At 37.4% G+C, this 21,158-nt stretch overlaps 1 protein-coding gene across 4 annotated transcripts; it reads left to right on the forward strand.

Annotated features, from left to right (window-relative positions):
* The first annotated feature begins 531 nt into the window (after nt 1–531).
* Nucleotides 532–18,880, forward strand: GPR146 (G protein-coupled receptor 146). 4 transcript variants are annotated; one of them, XR_657919.2, is made up of 3 exons: nt 10,700–10,782; nt 13,639–14,967; nt 15,004–18,880. XR_657919.2 is itself a non-coding variant. In XM_009286385.1 (2 exons), the coding sequence occupies exon 2, from the start codon at nt 13,683–13,685 to the stop codon at nt 14,685–14,687; it is 1,005 nt and encodes a 334-aa protein (XP_009284660.1). In that variant the 5' UTR covers nt 532–820; nt 13,639–13,682; the 3' UTR covers nt 14,688–15,592. The 4 variants fall into 4 exon arrangements, 3 of the variants coding, with proteins under 3 accessions (XP_009284660.1, XP_009284658.1, XP_009284659.1); XM_009286385.1 differs by lacking the exon at nt 10,700–10,782 and adding an exon at nt 532–820 and having other exon boundaries at nt 13,639–15,592; XM_009286383.2 differs by having other exon boundaries at nt 10,587–10,782; nt 13,639–15,592.
* The last annotated feature ends 2,278 nt before the right edge of the window (nt 18,881–21,158 follow it).

The following is a 21,158-nucleotide window of genomic DNA, read 5'->3' on the forward strand; positions in this document are numbered from 1 at the left end:
TTAAAATGTTCTTTTTGAATGTTTAAAATAATTCTGAGGTTTACAGTAAAGTCTTTTTTAAAGCACACATTGGCTCTTTTTCAGGTCTAATGTTGGTTACTGTCTAAACTCTCCAGAGGCCAAGTAGATGTTACAGGCTTTTGCTAAATAGCATTGTTTTTCAAAGGCGGGATGGGATATGACTCCTGACAAACACAGCTGTGATGAGTAACTAGAAGAAAATCAAATTTTACTAACATAATATTTTTGCCAGTTTGGCTTATTTTGCTGCGGGTTTATTACTCTGTTAACATGCATAGCTTTGCAGAATAGCTACTCCTATGGTAAAAATTCTTTTCTCGCACCAAAAAAAGCTCTCCCGGTTCAATGCAGCCGCTATTTGTCTCCCGTTACATAACTACACCAAAGGTTGAACAGTTCTCGAATCACAGTAACGTCCTTTCAGTTTGTCCTTTCCAAAAAAAGACCCCTAAAAACCCCTTTTGCAATTATGAACACGGTACGCAGAACGGTCCTTCTGCCAGGATCAGGCCCCCTGTTTTTGCAACAGCCCTCTGCGCCAATAAGAGCGTGCAGCTGAAGCTTAAAGGATTATGTGTACGTATGCGCAGGGGAAGTCACATGTATACACAGAGTTCGGTGCCACTACCGAGGCCAGTGCAGCGGCATCAGCGGTCTTTTTCTAAGTTCTCCCATTGTTTACTCCTACCAGAGAAATGAGATATTGGAGTTTCTGCTGAGCTCACTTTGAAAAGGGTCAGACTTGATGGGCAAAATGTTTCTGCCAGCCATCAAGGAACAACAAGGCAGTGCCTACCAGGTGAGATTTTAAGAAGTTGACCTTTTAGATTGCTTTCGCTTTTTAAGAGCCTAGAAACAGTTTACATTAATGCATATAAACCTTGGATCAGTGAAAATGAGTAGTGCCATCGTTAGAAACCAATGTTTGGGTTTTGGATAACAGTTCTTCAGGAGAAACGTCATCGTTTAAATTTGTCATGCTCGTACTTTTATCTGGCTGTCCAAAAGAAAGTTAGAGTAGGCTTTTTCTTATGCATATCAATTTTCATGCTCTTGCACATTAGGCTGGATTTCTCATTTAGTGTTTCTTTATGTACTGAATATGTGCTTTTAAGTTTTTTATTAATCACTCCAAATATATGAAATCTCAATTTTTCTGTATATTAAATCTAGAAGTATAACAGTATAGCAGAAGTATAGCAGAGGAATTGATCGAAGGTTAATCTAATCAGTCTTTAATAAAGCAAAAATGTTCTCAATGAAAGTGAGATACTTCTGAGTCTTCTATTCATAGCAAATAATAAAACACAGCAAACCATGCTGCGAAATATTACTGCAAAGCCGCTAAAAGACACAGCAGTAACTAATTAACTAATTAATCACAATTAAGCTGCATTTTCATTTATATTACAAACAAAGGTAAGCCAAAGGCAAACTTCAAAGCACCAAAAATTTCCTAACTGCTTTCAGCAGAAGCTCTGAATAAGCAGAATGACTGCTGTCCTTTTTAGCCTCCATAAGCATTTTTAACTATGCTAATCGCCATATTTGCAAATCTGTTTTCTACTGTACTTAACAGAAGACCTACCTTCCTTTAGGGCTCTGTCAGCTGAACTTTATGTCCTTTTTATATAAATGCTAAAGCAGCACAAAAAGGCAGCACCCTATTTCTCATGCCAGCATCACATCCTTCACATATTTGATTGGCCCCATCATTTAAGTCAAAGCAGTATCCCATGGATTTCAACAGAAGTTGGACTGATTCTGAAATGATGAAAAAACGTTAATCAAATGTCTGGACAACATGATTCATGTGAACATCTATGTTTGTGATCTGCACATCAGAATGATTCATTTGAACTTCTGCGTGCAGGATCTGAACATCAGGTAAGAGTTTATCAGAACATTCTGCATATTTTCCACAACAGCTAAAACATGTAAGGCTCATTTAAGTGAAGATAGGCTAGCAGGCTCCAGTGACCTCCCTACAAACTGCGGCTTACTGTTGGTATGCACCCTGTGCCTGCGTGGACTATGTAAAAACAACTATTTATCAATCATTACTAAGAAACTGGCTCTGTGAGAAACTAATTACTCCTCAGGCTTCCACTCATTAGCACAGGAGGAAGCAGATGACAAATACATTTTATCTATCAAGACTCTACAGAGCTCCTGCAGTAACAAAATCTGCTACAGAAGTCGTGCTTTCTTCCTGTGGTGTGCAAGATTTTTAAAAATGTGTACACCTATCGAGGACACTCAAATCTTTAAAAAAAAAATCTGTTCAAATTAAAAAAACCCCACAGTAATTACTGTATGGCATGTGAATCGATACACTGCAATTAGTAAGCACTAGTATTTATTTCAATGTCATTTATTTTGCTGTAGTCCCAGGAATTTGTACAAATCCTAACCATGGCTTCCCAAAATACCACGGATTGGATAGAATGTGGGTAACAAGTGGCTACAGGTAGTATACTCAAGGTGTAACTTCACAGATGTTTTTGTAATGGGAGACTAGGTTTAGAGAGTCCTGGTTTACAGAGGTCCCAGACTCCTTTGCACATTTCTTCCCCCAAAATTACTTCTGTTTTTTTTCCCTTGGAAACGTTTGCCCAGCCTCATACAGGACTGGAAAAAATGACACCCGTTAAGAATAGCTAAGGAAGCATCCCCATCCACACACACGTGAAAGTATGGCCAAGGACTCTAGTCAAATCATCAAATACTTAAACATGTCAAACCCTTTGCCAGCATCCTAGAAGAGAGAGTGCTAAAGGTTATTACTGGCTTTTTCAAGTTCTACAGAAGGGTCATTCCATACATATAGGTGCAATGGGGAGCCTTATAAGAAATCAAGATTATTGGTAGAATATTTTGATGAATAAGGGGTAAAAACTCCTGCCACTGATAAAGTGGAGTGGGGAGTGGCACATGACAAGCAGTAGATGGACAAATCAGAACCCATTCATGTCAGTAAGATGCCTCTTAATTAATTTCAAGCCTCTGGTAAATGAAAATTCCTACTCCAAATCTTACAGTCTAATAATAGCCACCCTTAGATCAGCATTAATATTATACTAGCCCTCCTAGAATGTAAAATTAAAATATTTTATTCAGACATTATAAATGGAATAAGATGCAATCAGTAAATACGCAAGTTCATCCAAGAGGCAGCTAGAAAATGATATTTCCTTCACCAAGCAACAGAAAGTAGAAGCCACAGGACTGTCAAGAACAAGATGTCTCAGACTTGCTGACAATTATCAGAAAGATATCTGTTCATCTCCAACGTATGTGACAAATGTTGAAGTCATTTCAGCCTTAGCGCAACTCTGCTGAGGGCCAATTTTCTCTTTCAAATTCTAAACTCAAACCAGTTTTATACTCATTCTTACAAGTGTTATCTGAGAAAGAACTACGTCAATATTTTCGCATTTAGTGGAAACCCGGTCCCTGCAGTCTGAGTCAGTTTCACAAGAGTTTCCTACACAGTCAACATGATGTCTTGTTGATAAGTCACCGGGTCAGCTTTCACCGATGTTTCTAATAGGAAATGGCATTGTATTATAGTTTCCAGGAAAGCTACCATCTATGCCTCCTGTCAGTCTTTGCAGCTGGCAGCAAAATATCTGTGGGGAATGTTTTCATACTGCCAAACTTCAGCAGTGTTCCCTGTCACAAGTCCTAAGCATGAGTGAAGCTAACAAACAGTGGGTTAAGATAAGAGCTGCCAACTCACCGGGCCAACTCATTTACAGAGTAATTCCAGCAGAGTTGATGCACCTTTGACGCTCTGCCCCTGGGATAAATTCAGTCTGCAATGTTTAGGATAAGGATAATTTGCATTAATTTTGATTGGCAAGAATCTGTCTTCTTTACTGGAGTGATGCTGATTTACGTGGACCAGAAGCACAATGTTCAGTTCATATACATTCCTCACCTGGAACCTGAGCAACTCCAAAATGCTGGAAATGCAGAGATCTAGCCGCTTGCTATCTTGTAAGAGGTGCAAATGATCTGTTTGCACCTATGATCTAAACAAAGAAATTAGCTAAACAAGGAAATTTACAATAAAGCAATCTCATAATTTTATATTTTCTCAAATATTAAAAAGGCCTCAGCAGAAAATTTTACATTTGTCTCCATGATCTGATGATCTTTACATAAAAAAAAGGAACGTGTAAGTTTCATAAACATTTTTTCCCCAAAACCAGTCTTAACTGACTTGTTCTAGTTTAAGTGTCTGTAGATACTGGGGGGGAAAAACCCTATAGTTAAACATTGATGATTATCATATAAGAAAGATCCTTTAATGAAATTGCCCACTTAGTGTATTCAATTCCTTAAGTCAGAAAAAATGAACTAAATACTTTCATTAAAAACAGTGGGACAAAGTGTATCTACTATGTAAATCTACTATGTAAATCTAATACGTCCCAGCTACTCTGAACATCAACAACATGACAGTAAGAACACTTTCTGAAGGTGCATGTAATCCTTGTCAGATCCATTGAGTTGAAGTGTTTCATATGAAAAGAAACTGCAACTTACATTCAATTTTAAATTGAATGAAGATATTTGCTATAGTCAATGGGCTTGTGTGCTTTCCAAGAAACTGAAATTGTATGTTTTAATTAAGTCTTTTGGTTTCTGTGGCTCACCAGTTATAAGCACGGTGGAAATTCTGCCACAGGTTAAATTTTTTTTAAAGATTTTTTTTTTCACTGAGCCAGTTAAAAAACTGAATATATATATATATAGCAACTTTCAATCATCTTGATACTGGATTTTATTTAAGTTTGTTGCCACTTAGTTTTAAAGTAGGATAGCTGTACCAAAATCAGCTTCCAAGTGCTCTGAAAACATGGACCAAGAACTGCAGTAGTGCTAATTGGCTGTTCGTATTCAACACTGAGTGGCACCGTCTACTCTGCTGATGCTTAAAAGCTATCACTTCTTCTATTCCAGTTAGTCAACTTTATAAAATCCAGAACTCGAAGCATCTTATGAAGCCTATTTTCTAGGCTTCTAATAATTAGAATACTACGTTCATTCTAATTATTCCTGTTATTTAATACACTGTAAGTTCCTGGAAGTGAATACGAATACTAAGAAAATTACAGGGTTTTTGTTTTGCGTATAACTCAGTTTTTTAAGAAAAGTATTACCTAGTGGATATTTGGGCATCTCAAAATTGTATCTCATTTCAGAAACCCAGGCAGCTAAGGCTTGTAGATTAATACAGGTAACCGCTGCGTAAATTCATTCTGCCTGATGGAACACCCTATCTTTAGAACTGCACAAAAATAAGATAATTCACTTTTTGCGGTAACGAAATCTTAAGCCACAACCCATGTATGATGTATTAAAAGCTGCACTATTCACTCTATGGTGAATAAAAAAGAAAAGATACGTCAGGTTTTCCATATAGAGGCTCTTTCAGAATTCAGTGATAAAGCTAAGTCAGGAAGAGGTGGAGCAGGAGACCAGTCACACTCATCTGATACTGGGACACTGAGAGAAGTTAACAAAACATGATCGAGTTTATAGAGTTAACCCATGCAGAGGCCCCAGTGCAGCTGTTCCTGAGCAGCTGCAAGGAGGGCACAGCCATCGGCAACCTAACTCGCGCAGAGCCTCTATTACAAAGAAATGAACAGCATAAAAAAGAAGGATTTATCTGGAGTGGCAGATGTGCCTGGCAGATAGCATCTGTGTCTGAACATGGGACTCCTTCCACAGACATCTTAAGGGGCCTTAATGCTGGACTATCTCCTCTCCACAGAACTTAGCCTCCCCATTTTGCAGGAATTTCATTTGTCTCTTCTACCCTGTAGTACTTGGTTATTACAACCTTCCAGACCACTACCACACGCCACTCTCTAACAGATAATGGTCTCTTAAAAACACCCTTTGGCAGTTTTTATTACGGTTTCCAGAGTAGTTGATCTTTTTTGTCTTTCTTTATTGGAATATATTATCTGTTCTCATAAGATTTAAGCTGCTTAAAAACTGAGGGGGAAAAAGAGAAAAGAAAGCAAACACAGCTACCCGTTTCTGGTGGATACACACGTTGTTTTGAGCAACCTTCTATGAACTACGAAGACAGAAGAAAGTTCTTCAGTTCTAACCTAATATACCAACTTGAAAAACAGTTGCCGTAACCTAAAATCAAGTTTTCCTCTCTTTCTTTGAAACCAAAGGAGCATCTGAACTCATTTGTTGATGCGTACTGATCTGTGACAGCAGTTTGCAGAGACTTACTTCTGACATGGCCTTACACGAACTCAGATTCCCAAAGAGATGTACAATCTAAATAGAAACAAAGCGTGCAGCTGACACTGTTAATAGTTTTATATTATATGGAATTACATTAAGAATAATAATAATAAAATAATGATGATGATGATGATGATGATGATGATGATGATGTAAACAAAAGGTTAAAACAGGAAAAAAACCCTGCATCTATTTAGTAGGTTGCCAAGAGGCCAGGGGCAGTAAGCAGATTATCATGGCACAAGTGGGATCTGAATGACCAGGTAGCTGCTATGGAGATGATTTACCAGAAAGATGGTGCTTACAGAATGAAAGAATAAACAAGTGACAGCGGTTGCCAACATCTGTGGAGCAATAAAAAAGGTCACTTGGCAAGTGAGAGAGGGGCCCACAGGAAGGAGCTAAGTTTTGAAGTGCTCTGAAGACAACATATATTCAGAACTTCTGGAAAAGCAGAGAGTGAGTAACCTCAAAGGATGACTAAAGGAAAATGCGAAGGCCAATTTCAGAAGCATGGGTATCTCTGTACTCATTCCATGTGTGACAGAAATATACCCTTATAGTTCTTGAGACTTCAGTTTTCATTGTTGAAAAACAATGTTGACTCAACATGACTAAGAACAGCCTGAGATGTCACACGGGAAAGTAACAGAGAAGTAAGAAGTGAAAAAGAGTATCATATTTAGAAACCCTGTGATAAGTCCGATATGATATCATATAAGTGTCGTATGAGCAAATAATGACGGGAGGTGCAGCGTCAACCGTAATGGAGTCATCAGGAAGAGGAAAATAAGGGCCAGGCAGATGTGAAAAACAAGGTGTTTTTTTTTTTTAAACAGGGGGAAATGTACCTAAGCATTTATGTCTGGACAGAAGGAATGCTTAAGGAATTACACTGGACCAAGGGGAGGCAATAAGCTATAAAGCTGGAAATGGGCTCACAGCACTCAAAATGTGCAGAATTAAGCAGGAGTAGGCAACAGTTGGATGGCATGAGCCAAAGGTCTTTTTTAAAAATTTTTAACTATTGTTATGCTGCTACTAAAGCAAGCTCATAACTGCAAAGGGAATGGGTTTAGAAAACCAAAATCTGAGCCTAATGACGAGGGTGAAATCAGTGGGACCAGGAGGCTGGGCGCCTGCTCTTCCCATGAGTTTGCTTGCCAGGGGTGACAAACCACTTGCTCCATGCTCCCTCCCCGCAGGACCAGGGACAGACAGTGCTACTGTAAAAAGAAAAAGCCACCCCTCTTCCAACTGACCTACTCTTGCTTTTTCATTTGTACTTTAAACATCCAAGACAGGGTTATATTCAATGCTACTTTATATCAGTTATTCTTGTTATTTAGTCATGGCTTCTTTCACATCATACTGCACTGAATTAACTACATTATAAAATGGAACCGATATCAATTACAAACATACCACCCGCCAAACTGGTCAATGATTGCACCACAAAGACATAAATGATAGGGTTGGAAGGGGCCTGTTTTTCAGCCCAGCACCCAGTATCAAGCAGGATTTTCTTCTCCACTAATGTTAAAAGCATTTTATCTGAGCTGTATCATTATACTATAAACAGCAGCAACTCAGCACCTGCATAAGGAAAGTCTATTCTGAAACCTACTTTCCTGCACTGCTGCATTTTTTTTCCCTTCACATCTAACCTGGGCAATCTAGTTTTACTTTTCTGTATATCCAGCCAACAAGCCTTCTGTTAATCCCTATGGCATGTACATAAGCTAGTAAGCCTAAAAACATGTCATGTTACCCAGACTGCGAGGTAACACACTTCATTCCCTTGCACTTGAGAGTTCAGAGTGTATTCCCCTTGAGGTACAACTAACTGCAGGTATGCTGTTTTCCAGAATTACCAATCATCCATTATTTAAATTTTTAAGAATTAATCCATAAATAATAATTAGCATGTCACTTTCAAAAAGCACCTTACAAACTGATGAGTAGCTTACAATCCACTAAGTCATGGTTTATGCATATATTTAACACTTCTGGCCAAGCTTTTCTGTTTTCTCAATCTTGATCTGAAGCAAACCTGTGCCATCCAGCAAAGCTCTACATAGTGCTCAGCCTTCCCCTATGCAGCACCCTCAGATTTCAGTCTCTGTAGAAATTAAGAGATCCTGTGGGAACTCTAGAAGACCTGATGAAGGTAGGAGTCTTAGGCCTGTTTAGAGACTTACCTTCTTGGCAACAGCTTTATTAGCTACGTATGGTTTATAACGATATTACAGCTTGTGAAAACACATATTCAGAGGTTAGATAATCTAGATGAGAGCTATCTCACACATAGATGATAACAGAGCAAGTAGACAAATCATTTATTGTCTAAACAAAAAAATCTGCAGAGCAAGAGATAGTGCTACAGCTGGATAAAGGTTTGGGGTTTTTTTAAGTCAAATAAAACAATCAGAGCATAGAATGGTCACGCTTGAAACTGTTAACCAACCTGCTCTGCAACTTAGTGCTGCATTATGAATGCAAATGTCGGAAAAAACCCTGACTGCAGCTATGGACTCCGTAATACAACTAAGCAGCACTTCATTTTTTTTCCTCATTTTAATTGAAGACCACTTTACACATCTTTTCTAAAATAATCTTTGCCACCAAGTGCTCTTAACTTTTTGTGCAGTGTTATAAGATTTTCTTAAGGACTTCATGCAAATTTTTATCTAAATAAAACCATGTTCAATTTTTATGACATGTAAAGAAATTGGCTTTCAGCCAAGTATCAGAACTCTGAAAGTACTTCTGCACTAACACCTTTCCTACTTTGCTGTTTCGCCAGTGAACTTATGATGATTAAAGTTCTTCTAAAGTTTTGAGGCAGCAAAGACTTGATGCCACAGTTTGTAACACAGTTATCCATAGCACATACGCAATTCTATCCGTGGACTACGTATCAAATAGGAACATAGGAATTTTCTGCCATTTGGGAGTTGCAGTGGTTTTACAGTATTCATAATGAATTGTTAAATACAAACCAAGAAGCACAGACCTTGCCTAAAAAAAACAAACTGCAGTCAGATAGAGTAACTCAACACAAACTGAGTAACCATTTTTAGCATTTCTCTGGTACTTATTCCATAAGCACCTACTTAATTTTTAATTAAGGGATTTTTCATTGGTGTTTATTTGCTATGGAATAAACATAGAATCTCTAAATAGAAGACAAATTATTTCGAAAAAGTAAGGCAGCTCTTGGTTTTGGTTGACAGTATCGGTTAAAAATATACTTTGAAGGTAATAACTTTAGTTCATTAGTCTGAGGAGTTTCCATATAAACAACAGAACAACCACAGTACAAAATTCAGTATGGGATAAATTATCAACCTGCAGTTCAAAAACTCTTTCAAGAAATGATCAAGAAAATTAAAGTTGTAGAGAATATACACACGTCCATTAATTGCGAGTGACATGCCAAAGACAAATTTTTCGAAAAAGTAAGGCAGCTCTTGGTTTTGGTTGACAGTATCGGTTAAAAATATACTTTGAAGGTAATAACTTTAGTTCATTAGTCTGAGGAGTTTCCATATAAACAACAGAACAACCACAGTACAAAATTCAGTATGGGATAAATTATCAACCTGCAGTTCAAAAACTCTTTCAAGAAATGATCAAGAAAATTAAAGTTGTAGAGAATATACACACGTCCATTAATTGCGAGTGACATGCCAATGCTCTTGAGAACAATCGTCAACTTTGCAAAAAAGGAAACAGAATGGAATCCATAATACCATCACAAAATGAGGCTCACATCACAATGCCTTTTCACAACACCAAAACAATCTCCAAATTCAAAGTAAATGCTCAGAAACTTTTCTTCCTAGCTTGTATTACAAGCTAGCTCACCTTCGCAAGCAGGACAAGCACCTGTGCGCTTCATAATACATTAATTTTTAAATACTGATTGTTTAGGATGTATGGCCTATAAAAATGAAACCTCAGAGCTACATATTCTCATCCCAGGTTAAAAATAAAACCCACGCTCTTAAACGAGAGCTGCTGATTGCACTTGCAGGGAACGGAACAGCCTCTCCAATGCCCCCAGAGAACCCCAGCGCAGATGACAATACCATAACAAACCTGTGCGCTCCAGCAGCCCGTATATTTTAAGTAGTAAATCTGAAACCCAGAGACTAAACTGAGCTGGATCCAACAGCTCGCTCCCCTCCGAGCGGAGCCTCTCACTTCTAGAAGCTGGCTGTAAACAGGGAAAGGGAGGGGCCTGCCGCCTGCCAAGCCAAGCAGAAACTTGTGAGTAACTTATAGAGGAAAAACAAGTGCAGCGCAGGCAGACGGGCAGGGTAGCACGCTGCCCGGGCGCTGGCGAGAGGCGATCACCATGTTTTCAAGGGGAAGCCAGGCAGGGCTTTGCAGCCGGCTGCCTTCCTCAGCAGCGCTGCTTCTCAAACGCGTGCGGATCCGGCAGCGCGGAGGAATGTAAAGCGCGAATTAAAGGTAAGAGGCTTTACAGCGACGCTGCTGGGGCTGGGGCCGTGGGAAAGGCGGGCTGGAGAGCGAGCGGCGGCTGGCAGGACGCTCTTTCCTTCCACGTTTTAAGTCCTGATTTTAATTCTCCATGTGATAAAAGTATAAAAGCAGACAAGACCAGGGGAAGCATTAGGGAAGGCTGAGTCAGCCCGCAGTAAACAAGAGGACTGCAGCATTCACTTATGCAACAGAGTCAACCTGGGACTGCAAAACTACTTTTGACTGGAGAAGGGGTTAGTTTAGATCGATCGAGTAAAACTGCTGCATCCGAAGCTTCGTAAGGATGTCCCCAGACGTGGTCCGTGGAGACAAAACTGCCTTTAAAATGACAAAAGACATGGCTGGGTGAGAAGTGCTGAGCTGGGCCTGTACAGCACAGCAAACAGGTTCAGTGCCTTCGCAGGTAAGTGACAATTAAAAATGGGCGATTTCTACGTTAGTGGCAAAAATACCTCATCTGGTAATTTAGAAGTCATCAAAAAATGTCTTCAGAAAGTATTTTTATTTTGGATTTTATTTTTGCTCATTTCGGAGGTAAGTTTCGTAATTTCGTAAGATTACTACTTAATACAATGAATTGCCTACAATTTCTATCATTAAAATGGAATTGTCTTATTTAACTGCATTTAGAGGACATAAAGAAGAAAGGGGTAATTACTAAAAACACTTGTGAAACCAGACATCCCCCTACTCTATAAAATATAAAGCGTCGTAGCAAAGACTGCTGATCTTCTGAGACAATATACAGGCAAGTATTCTGTGGCTGATGTAATTCAATCTGGAGTCATCAAAGCTACATGCTTAAGGATAAACCTACATAATGGAATTACGTGATTGTACCCATGCCTGTGCTTAGTCACCCTTGCACTCACTGTAATGCATACATTCGCAATATCTAGTTCCAGTCTGCTGCTTTGGTTGAATCAAGTCATAACAGTTCAATGAGATGTAATTTTGGTTGCCTTCAACTGTGCAAAACAGCTTTTCTTTAAAAAAAAAAAAAAAAACCTAACCAAAAACAAAAAAAACCACCACACACCAAAAAAACCCACACACCTCAAAACCTAACCAAAAACAAAAAAAACCCACCACACACCAAAAAAACCCACACACCTTTCTTAAACTTAAAACAACAGATGCTTCCTGAAAATAAACTGGGTTGTTTTCAGTGCTCGAAAATAGTACGAGGATTGAAAGACAACATAAAGATATCATACTTCCTACTCAGATGCAATACTACAGCTAAAGAACTGATTTGAGAAAACAAAAAAAAGTAAGTTTTTCAACAAAGGTGAAAGAAAGCTTTGAAAACAACAGAACTGCATCTTGTGCTACTGCCACAGAAGCCACTTATCTGAGGAAATCCAACATAGGACAGTGGAATAAAAATTTGTTTGCCCAGCTAAAATTACTGTATTTTTAGCCTGATATCTGGCACGGGCTATGGTATTTAGAAAAAAATGCACACAAAACAACTGCAATGGGAAATAAAGAAATGGAAGTTGACATGATTCTGGAACAAATTCTGTACTATGGCTGAAGTGTCAAAGGATTAGCACTAGAGACGCAACCACGTATCCATATGCTTACAAAACCCATACTGTATAGTTTAGCCGTATGGTTCATAGAGTATAGCATGTTGTCTAGTAACATTCATTTTAATTGCACAGTGTTTATTGTGGATTTGATTAAATCTTGTTCCCTGTCTGGAAAGAATGCAGGGACGTGTACTTGTACTTCCCTATATGTGCTAAATGGGAAGAACACAAAACAACGCTGAGTATCTGACAGGATCAGAGTACACGTGACAGGGGAAATCACCTGCTGCATAAATTCTACACTGTCCCAGAAACGGGCTGGCACAAATAGCTACCGTGATTTTAAGGCTGTGAATGTTTTCACTTGTACTTTAGAGATTACTTATTTCCGCATTTTGGAAAGAGACGTTTCATGATGGCTTTGAAGTTCACTGATTTCAGTTAAAATGTTATCTCTTTACTGATGATTAAAGCAAAGATAGCTGGACAACAACTACTGATACTAGCATACTTTTTAAAGAATTCAAGCTATTTTGAGAGGAAATGATAGCTAATTCTTGCCTTTTTGGAAAGTCAGGCTGCTCTGATATTAGGTTCCCTAGACTACAGAGGTCCATTGTTTTTTCAGAACTAAATGGTTATAGGCTGGAAGTCTGAATATAAAATGACCTATGAAAAAAAAAAAAAAAACCAAACACCTTTCACCTCATTTCCCAGTTTCCTCTAGTCTTTGTCAATTTTATCAGTGATCCAGTATACATTCACTATACTACCTTGGATGTGCCTCCTAAGAAAATATCTTTTCAAGAGAAAGCTTATTTAACACCTTAGAGAACTCTATTCTCCATCTTATTGCTAAGATTTGTGCTTCAGCTTATATCCTTCAATTCTTCAGCAACTACCCTTATATATTATTAGCTATATAAAAGATACTGTTCAATAATTTTAAAAAACATTGTACTAATCTTCATGTATATTACACTGGTACTTATTTTAAAGATATACATTTTATGATTTAATTTTGTTGCGTCCTGTATCAACTCATTTGCCACTAATTTCATTTAAATTAAAACTTCAGAACATTTACTAGTCTCATGAAATTTTGAATCACAGATGACTTTCTTGTAGACTAACAAGATCAAAAGGCATTTCAGTCACTGACCTTAAATTGATCAGTTACGTGAAGGGTATAATCTCTATCTTTAAAATGTTTTCTTCATACTACATTGCATTTCACTTACAGTATAATATTTCAACAATACTTTCACTATTTCTCTTTCTACAGAAAAGCTGGTAACCAGCAGAGAAGATACAAAAGCTAAAATCACTATGTGGAGCTGTGAAACCTTAAACAACAGTACCGAGAACAGTGAGGACCAGCATCTCTGCTATGACTTCCACCTTGTGCTTTCCATCTTTTCCCTACTCTACCTCATTATATGTTTCCCAATTGGCCTTTGTTACAATGGCTTGCTGGTCCTAGTTAATCTCTATAACAAAGCTACTATGACTATGCCAGATGTTTACTTTGTCAACATTGCCATTGCCGGTCTCATCATCAACGCTCTGGCACCAATGTACCTTCTAGGTCTTGCCAATACAAAATGGGCCATCTGGAATTCTAACAATGAAGTTTATATTACCTTACTTATTTTATTCAACGTCTCATCTTTAGTTACCATGTACTCTACTACATTACTCAGTCTGGACTACTACATTGAACGTGCTCTACCTAGAACTTACATGTCAAGTGTGTACAACACCAAACATGTTTGTGGATTCATATGGGGTGGTGCCATGCTTACAAGTTTTTCATCTCTCCTGTTCTACGTCTGCAATCACGTATCCACTAAAATAATTGAATGTTCCAAGATGCAGAACAAAGAAGCAGCAGATGCCATTATGGTCTTTATCGGGTATGTTGTACCAGCTATCGCTGTACTGTATGCACTTATATTAATCTTGCGAATACGCAAAGAGGCTACACCACTGGATCAAGACACTGGACGATTAGATCCATCGGTGCACAGGCTTTTGATTGCCACAGTCTGTACACAGTTCACGTTATGGACACCCTATTATGTTATTCTCTTGGTAAGCACATTTACTAATGCACAAGGAAGAATTTCAGATGACAGTTACAGTCGAATATTACATTTTACCAAGATTTTATCAAAATTCTTGGCTTTCTCAAGCAGCTTTGTAATGCCTCTGCTCTACAGATACATTAACAAAAACTTTCCCAACAAATTACGACGTTTGCTTAAAAAGATACACTGTGGGAATCAAGGGTGTTCTCATGAACGCACAGTAGTGCAGCAAGTTATGACGTAGGTATGAAAAAACACTCTGGTGCTCTGTTACTGCAGTACTTAACATACCAGTACTGGGACTGTGATATTGCTGTGTTGGCACTCAGAGTCATTAATGTGAGAGTCCCAACCAAGAGGCTGGAAGGAGCTTTCCATTACAGTTAAATGAAACAGTCTTAATTTTCAAATAGTTAATTGTTTGCCGAAATCTTGTGAGACTGGCCTATGTGCTGTAATACCTGTGACATCTAATACTTTCAGTGCACTGAATTGGTTACAGAGCAGACACTCGTGTCTTCATCGTTCTAATATTCCTGTCTGAAGAAATCACTAAGCAGTTTATTGAAGTCTTGACTGAAGACACAGCACCTTGTATTTTGTATAGAAAAAGGTATTGCCTTATTTTCTGTACAAAGAAGTAACAGTGCTATCCTTGATGAAGTAAATAGCATTTTTCAATGAAGATGATATAGATGATCTCTACTAAAGGTCATATTATCCAATTATACATGTCCAAGTAGTAAATGTTAATTATAAATTAAATTATTTAATTTCTTTCTCCATCAATGATTCCCCTCTAAAAGAAGCCTAATTTACCATTTTCAGAAATTATTTTCTCGCACGAACTAACCTAAGTTTTAACGTCTATGGTAAATTCCTTTTTTTCTAGATATAACAATTAACAAAAATGTGTTTTATTTTTCCAGTGCTTTGTTTGCATCCTAAAACATTTCAAGAATTCAGAAATATTTATTAACTAATTCTAAGGGAACTGAGAAATGTTTGTTCCACATATTAAAATGAAGGACACAGTGGTTTACAAAGCTAAATCAAAATTTAACTAGTAAAGAATGTCTGGCTAAGTGTTATGGTCCACATATGTTCATGTAACAAGAGTAATTATCTTAAAAATAAATATGTTTATGAAAAACATTTTGTATTTTCAAGGGATATGTTTGCAACGAATAAATTAAAGTCTCTTTAATCTAGGGCATCACTGGAGGTTTGGAAACCATATAAAATCCCTCAATACATAGAAGATTTTAAAATGGGAGTAATATATAGGAATCACAGTCAGCATCAGTTCTTTGCTGACCGCTCAGAAATGGAGTGCCTCCCAGTGTCATTCTTGAATACACAATAAAAGTATAGTTTCTGTATTTCACAGTGGGGATGAAGAAATCCAATCCAGATTGCCAAATTTTACTGAGCATATGAAATACATAAGAAACACAAACATGCTGCAGGAAGCAAATTAACAGTTACCCACAACAGCAAACTACGAAACGTTGACCCAGGAACTACCTGTTCCTATGCTGTTGTTGCATTATTAATGACAGAGGAGACGCAGAAGTTAAACTGATATTCTCCCACTGATTTTGGGGTAGCAAGGCATCTTTGTCACTCACCCTGCAACACAGCAGAATTATTTTGTTGCTTAATCTGTCACAACACAACTCAAATTCCGTATGACTATTAAGTGGCTTTTCAAGCCTCTGGTATAGAAAAAACCATGGAGCAAAACCAGAATTGAACCTTTTCCATTGCTTATAGCACAATCTCATCTGATAATTGGTCCTAATTTGTCAGCATAGAGACATGCTTAAGTTCTAAGTGGGAAGCAGGTGAGGAACAGCCTTTTCAGATCTTTTCCCTTCTCTTCAACATTATTCAAGTAATTTTGTCTCACAGCCATCTTTGCTTATCTTCTTCATATACAAGCATCTCTAAGTTATCAACATCCAGGTGGAAGACTCTCCATTAATCTTTACTTTTTTAATAGCTTTTCACATTTTACTGATTTTTTTTTTTAACCCTTAAACTCTATATGGTAAATCATCTATTTCTATGGCTTTTTCTCCACCCAAAAACTATCCAGTGCAACTACATTAATTTACTTCATAGTTTCAGCCTGTTGATGAAACCCATGTAAAGCCTTTCTTTATCATTGTGTCTGATTCACACACTAATCTATAGTGCCTCTATGCTGACATGATACTGGCTGCTTTGGTAAACCACTGGGTTGGTTGGTTGGGTTTTTTCCCCCCCCGCTTAATTTGAGAGGTTTTCTATGAATTTCTACACATCTTGAGCATTCAAGCTCACTTCCACACAGAAGTGCTTAAGAAAGAAAACCTTCCTTATAACTGTCAAGCAAAGAGGCTCCTCTTCATCCCATCTGAGGGAAATCAGGTTTCCTAATGCACCACATTAAATCTCTCATGTAAAATCTGTCAAAGAAATTCCATCCCATTATGCAGGAAAAATTCCATCGAGGAGGAACTGGCTTATCTGGTGTGAATAAAGGCTTCCAGAACTGGGACACTGCCAGGACGGTGTGGCTGAACAGGCGGCATTAACTGCAATTTCAGCTTCCATGTTGCTTCCTTACTTCTGTTTCCCCCGTCTCCTAACACATCTTATTTTCTGTCTCTAACAGGACTGTCGCATTTATTTCTGTTCCTTTCTCTCCATGTTAAATTCCCAGTTTCAGATCATGGCTCTTTTATCATCTCTCTTTAGCTTCTTCTCCCATCTTTTCCACTTTTCTATCCAAACGTGCTATTCTATTTAATTTTCATTTTGCTCCTCTGTTTCCGTCCATACTTGGTCTTGTACACTTGGCACCATTCACCACTCACATTTACTTCACTAGACTGACTCCTTTACGATGACCCAAATCTCATTCAATGATTTGACATTACAAATGGATTTATGTAGTAAAATGGAAGCTGCTATTTAAGAGATGGAGAAAGAACAAGTTTTTATATGATTTACCCTTGAAATCTCATTTTTTTTTTCTAATCTTTTTTATTGCAGCAGAGTTAAGTACGTTTGCGTGTATCCTTGATAATATACTAAATGTGATGGCAATCGTATAGACAAACAACTTCCATAATTTAATGAACAAGACTGATATCCACTCAACTTTTTTTTTAAGAGTTAATTTGATGTATTAGTTGCCTCAAAGAAACTGTACCATGGAGCTGCCTGACTGCTATTCTCTTAAGGAAATTCTGAACTTAATTGCAGCACCCTCACATGGTATCTCTTAAAAAGCAGTATCCCAAAAAGTGAGAACTTATATAAAAAACAGTAGATGAGCAAGTACAGTAAAATACTTCAGGAAATACATGGTATCATAAATATGGAAGAACTTTTATAGACAAATCTTTAATATACAAAGTTCTCAAGAATGGGGCCTTTCCATTTCATATACCTGAAGGTTTCTGATGACTGTAAATAGGGGCTTATCTATTTCACATTTAAATAAATATGAGTAAAATACTGTATATATGCAAGATAAAAAAAAAAAATCAGCCTACTGATGTAAAAAGACTTTGCAAAGAATTTATTAAATTATTTCTTAAAGTGTATCATTTAAATGTAAAGCTCTGAACAGTAAGGTGTACTGTATGTTTCTGTGTATATATATACTGTATATTAGAAAGTAAGCACTAGTTAAGTGCCATTAACAACAGTGTTATTTTCTCACAGAATTAAATTTAATATTTTAGTTGATCTATGGCTTATACCCTCTTGCTGAACCGCCAATTAAGTCAAATCAATTAACTAACAAAAATGTTGCTCTCTGCTTCTGCTTAAATTATTAACACAGCTAGCTCAAGACAGGTCCTTGTTGACTAACCTAGTAGAGGTCCTAGTTTCCAAAGTTTTCATTTGAGAATCAAATTGAGTTGGTCTCTGAAGACATAATTTCAGTTAATGAAAGAAAGTGATCAACCCCTAGAAAATTTCTGGTTGTATGAAAATGAAGCGATGTGGCCTTTGATATTATGTCAAAATACTACAGAAATGGACTTTCTGCAAAGCCTCACAAAGGAACTATTGACTTATAATAAATTCCCAATAAAAAGTGTTAAAATGTATCTGGTCAGTAAGATGTGTCTTTTTTTTTTGGCCGCCTTGATAAAAAAAAAACTATTGTAGACAAGGTTAAATCCGTATTGCTTCGCTGAATCAAAACATAACAAATTGTGTGACTTGGATGTCAAATCAGACATGTTAAGTTATCAGATTTTCCAGGCCATAATTTTGACATCATTAAAATCTCATTATTCATCAGCATGAAGTTAGCTGGGAATGAAAGCAAAGAGACACACACCCCCAACTCTTTTCAGCATAAAGAATCCTGCAACTAATAGGATGGAGTAACACTGCACCACAGAAATACAAGGCTGGTGATTAATGCATACATCGGCCATGTCCTTGTCACTTCCTCTCCTTTGTGCTGCCACAAATGAGATCTCGGAAATCAGCTCCCTGCAGAAATTCTCTTGGTTCCCAGAAAAACATAATATAATAACCCATACCTTTGGCATCTCGAAGAAAATTTAGCTCTAGGAGTATAATGTACCTCATAATACATTCATTGCAGTAACCACTGCATATAACCAAAAAATCACTCGCCATGGAACAGTTAGTTTACCCCACATATATGAAAATAGTTTCCTGGTTATACTTTCAAAATTAGTAATTTGTTCCCTTTAAGTTTTCTGTAAAGTGTAGGAAGACAGCAAGTAAAAGCATACTCTATTTAAAATGGTTATTAGTGATTTCCTTAAAGGAAAAAAAAAAAAACAAACCAACTTGGTCCAAGGCACTCCTGAGTGTTAAGTCTCAGTGAGAAATAAATGAAAGCGGCAACTGTGAAAATGGAAGTTGCAATATTAGATCATTTAGTCAAAGCTTAGTACCCGACAAGATGCCCTTACTTCCATACAATGGTTTAAAGAGTATTTTCTGTTACTCTAATTGGAGAGCCAGCATCTCTAAACAAACACAGAGTAGTGATTTTCTGATGCTTCATTCATCAGAGCTTAAAGATATAACCATCACACATAAAAAGGCTATGTTTCTCATCTGGATTAGTAAAATCCCTTTTATACAACACAGACTTGAAGGATCTTAAGTGATAACAGAGTGAGTTGATAAGCAGCAAGTTAACAAGCCTACAGGTTTGCAAAGGGTGAACTTCTACATAAATGCAAGTAAAAAGAGCTGATCAGGTACAACCAAGTCAATAGGTTTACACTAGTACAAACCAGGCCAACATGGCATCAGAATCTGCTCTTTTCTGTCAAAACAAAGAGATTTCACTGAAGACAACCACGTTGTGGAGCAGTGACAGAAAATATGCAATTAACTATCATATAATAGGAAAATAGGCCCCAAGGTTGCCAAGAAAATATGACAATGCTACCAGAAAACTCAAAGGAAAGTAACACTTTTCTTTTTTAAACTAAGATTCAATTAAATTGTTTTTGTGCTATGTATAAGTACATAGCATGATGTACTTGATGCATAAGTAATGAGCATTTATCATTGCTCATTAAAAATGAAAGCAGTGCAGTGCTCAGGCTGGAGACCTTCTCATGAAGGTCTCATGAGCTTTAATGCAGCAGCACAGGACTGGTAAGAGAAAACAAAAGCAGAATCTGGCCAAGTGCTGCTCTCAGTTCTGCTGTTAGCTGAGGACTTTGAGAAGTACTGACTTTTGCTTAAGTTTCTGCAGCTGTAAAGTGCTCAACGCACTGATGAATCCAAAACACATGCTCTAAGACTAATTTTTGCAGTTTCTTGGTAAGCGAAACCTTGTGTATTTCTTAACTATCTCATGCACTACTTTTTCCAAGTGAAAGCAATCTAAACATACAAAACCAGCTGTGCAGACTGCCATGGCAACAAATTTGAAGTGTGAAATGTTTCCTCTGTTGTATTTCCTTTAGCTTTCCATTATATATCAAAACACTTTGACATATGCTGAATACATTCTTTTTCCATCAGGAGAGAAGAGGATTTATTATCTACTTTGTCATTCCACTTTCTTCCCACCAAGTCCTTTCCTTGGAAGTCCACGTAATTTCCTTATATTCCTTCCTTCTAAAGAACTGGCACTTTCAATTACATTCACAAGAATGGTCAAAATTATTCACAGTCTACAGCAGGCAGAATCCTTATGTTATTACAAATCATGACAGTAAAAGATTTTTAAAACACCAGATTCTTATCAGAGTAGTTATGAATTAAATATACAAATATATTTAAAAAAAAATACTTTCTACCAAAAGTTCTGTAAAACAAACAAAATTTATAACCAGAAAGAGAATCAATTTTATGTAGTTTAAAAGTACTTGATGATGCATTATATGAAAAGATAAATAAGCAGCATAAACGCTCCCAACTCAGACCTGGAGAGAACACTAGTAAGAAAAGAAAGAGAAACAAATTTACAATTAGACACATCCTGCAGGAACTGTACCTGCAAGTATACTGCCCAACAGTGGGAATAATTCTGCTATAAAAAAGCAGAGAAGGTGCTCAACTCTGGATAAAGTTAACCTTCAAAAACACAGAATTAATCTCCTAAATTAAAGTGGTTTTATCACAAATCTCACTGATACCAATAGGAAGTTCTATGTATTACTGTGGTGGGTTGACCCTGGCTGGACGCCAGGTGCCCACCAAGCCA

This window comes from Aptenodytes forsteri, unplaced genomic scaffold (genome assembly GCF_000699145.1).
Source record: "Aptenodytes forsteri isolate BGI_AS27 unplaced genomic scaffold, ASM69914v1 Scaffold55, whole genome shotgun sequence".
In the NCBI taxonomy this organism is placed as follows: domain Eukaryota; kingdom Metazoa; phylum Chordata; class Aves; order Sphenisciformes; family Spheniscidae; genus Aptenodytes; species Aptenodytes forsteri.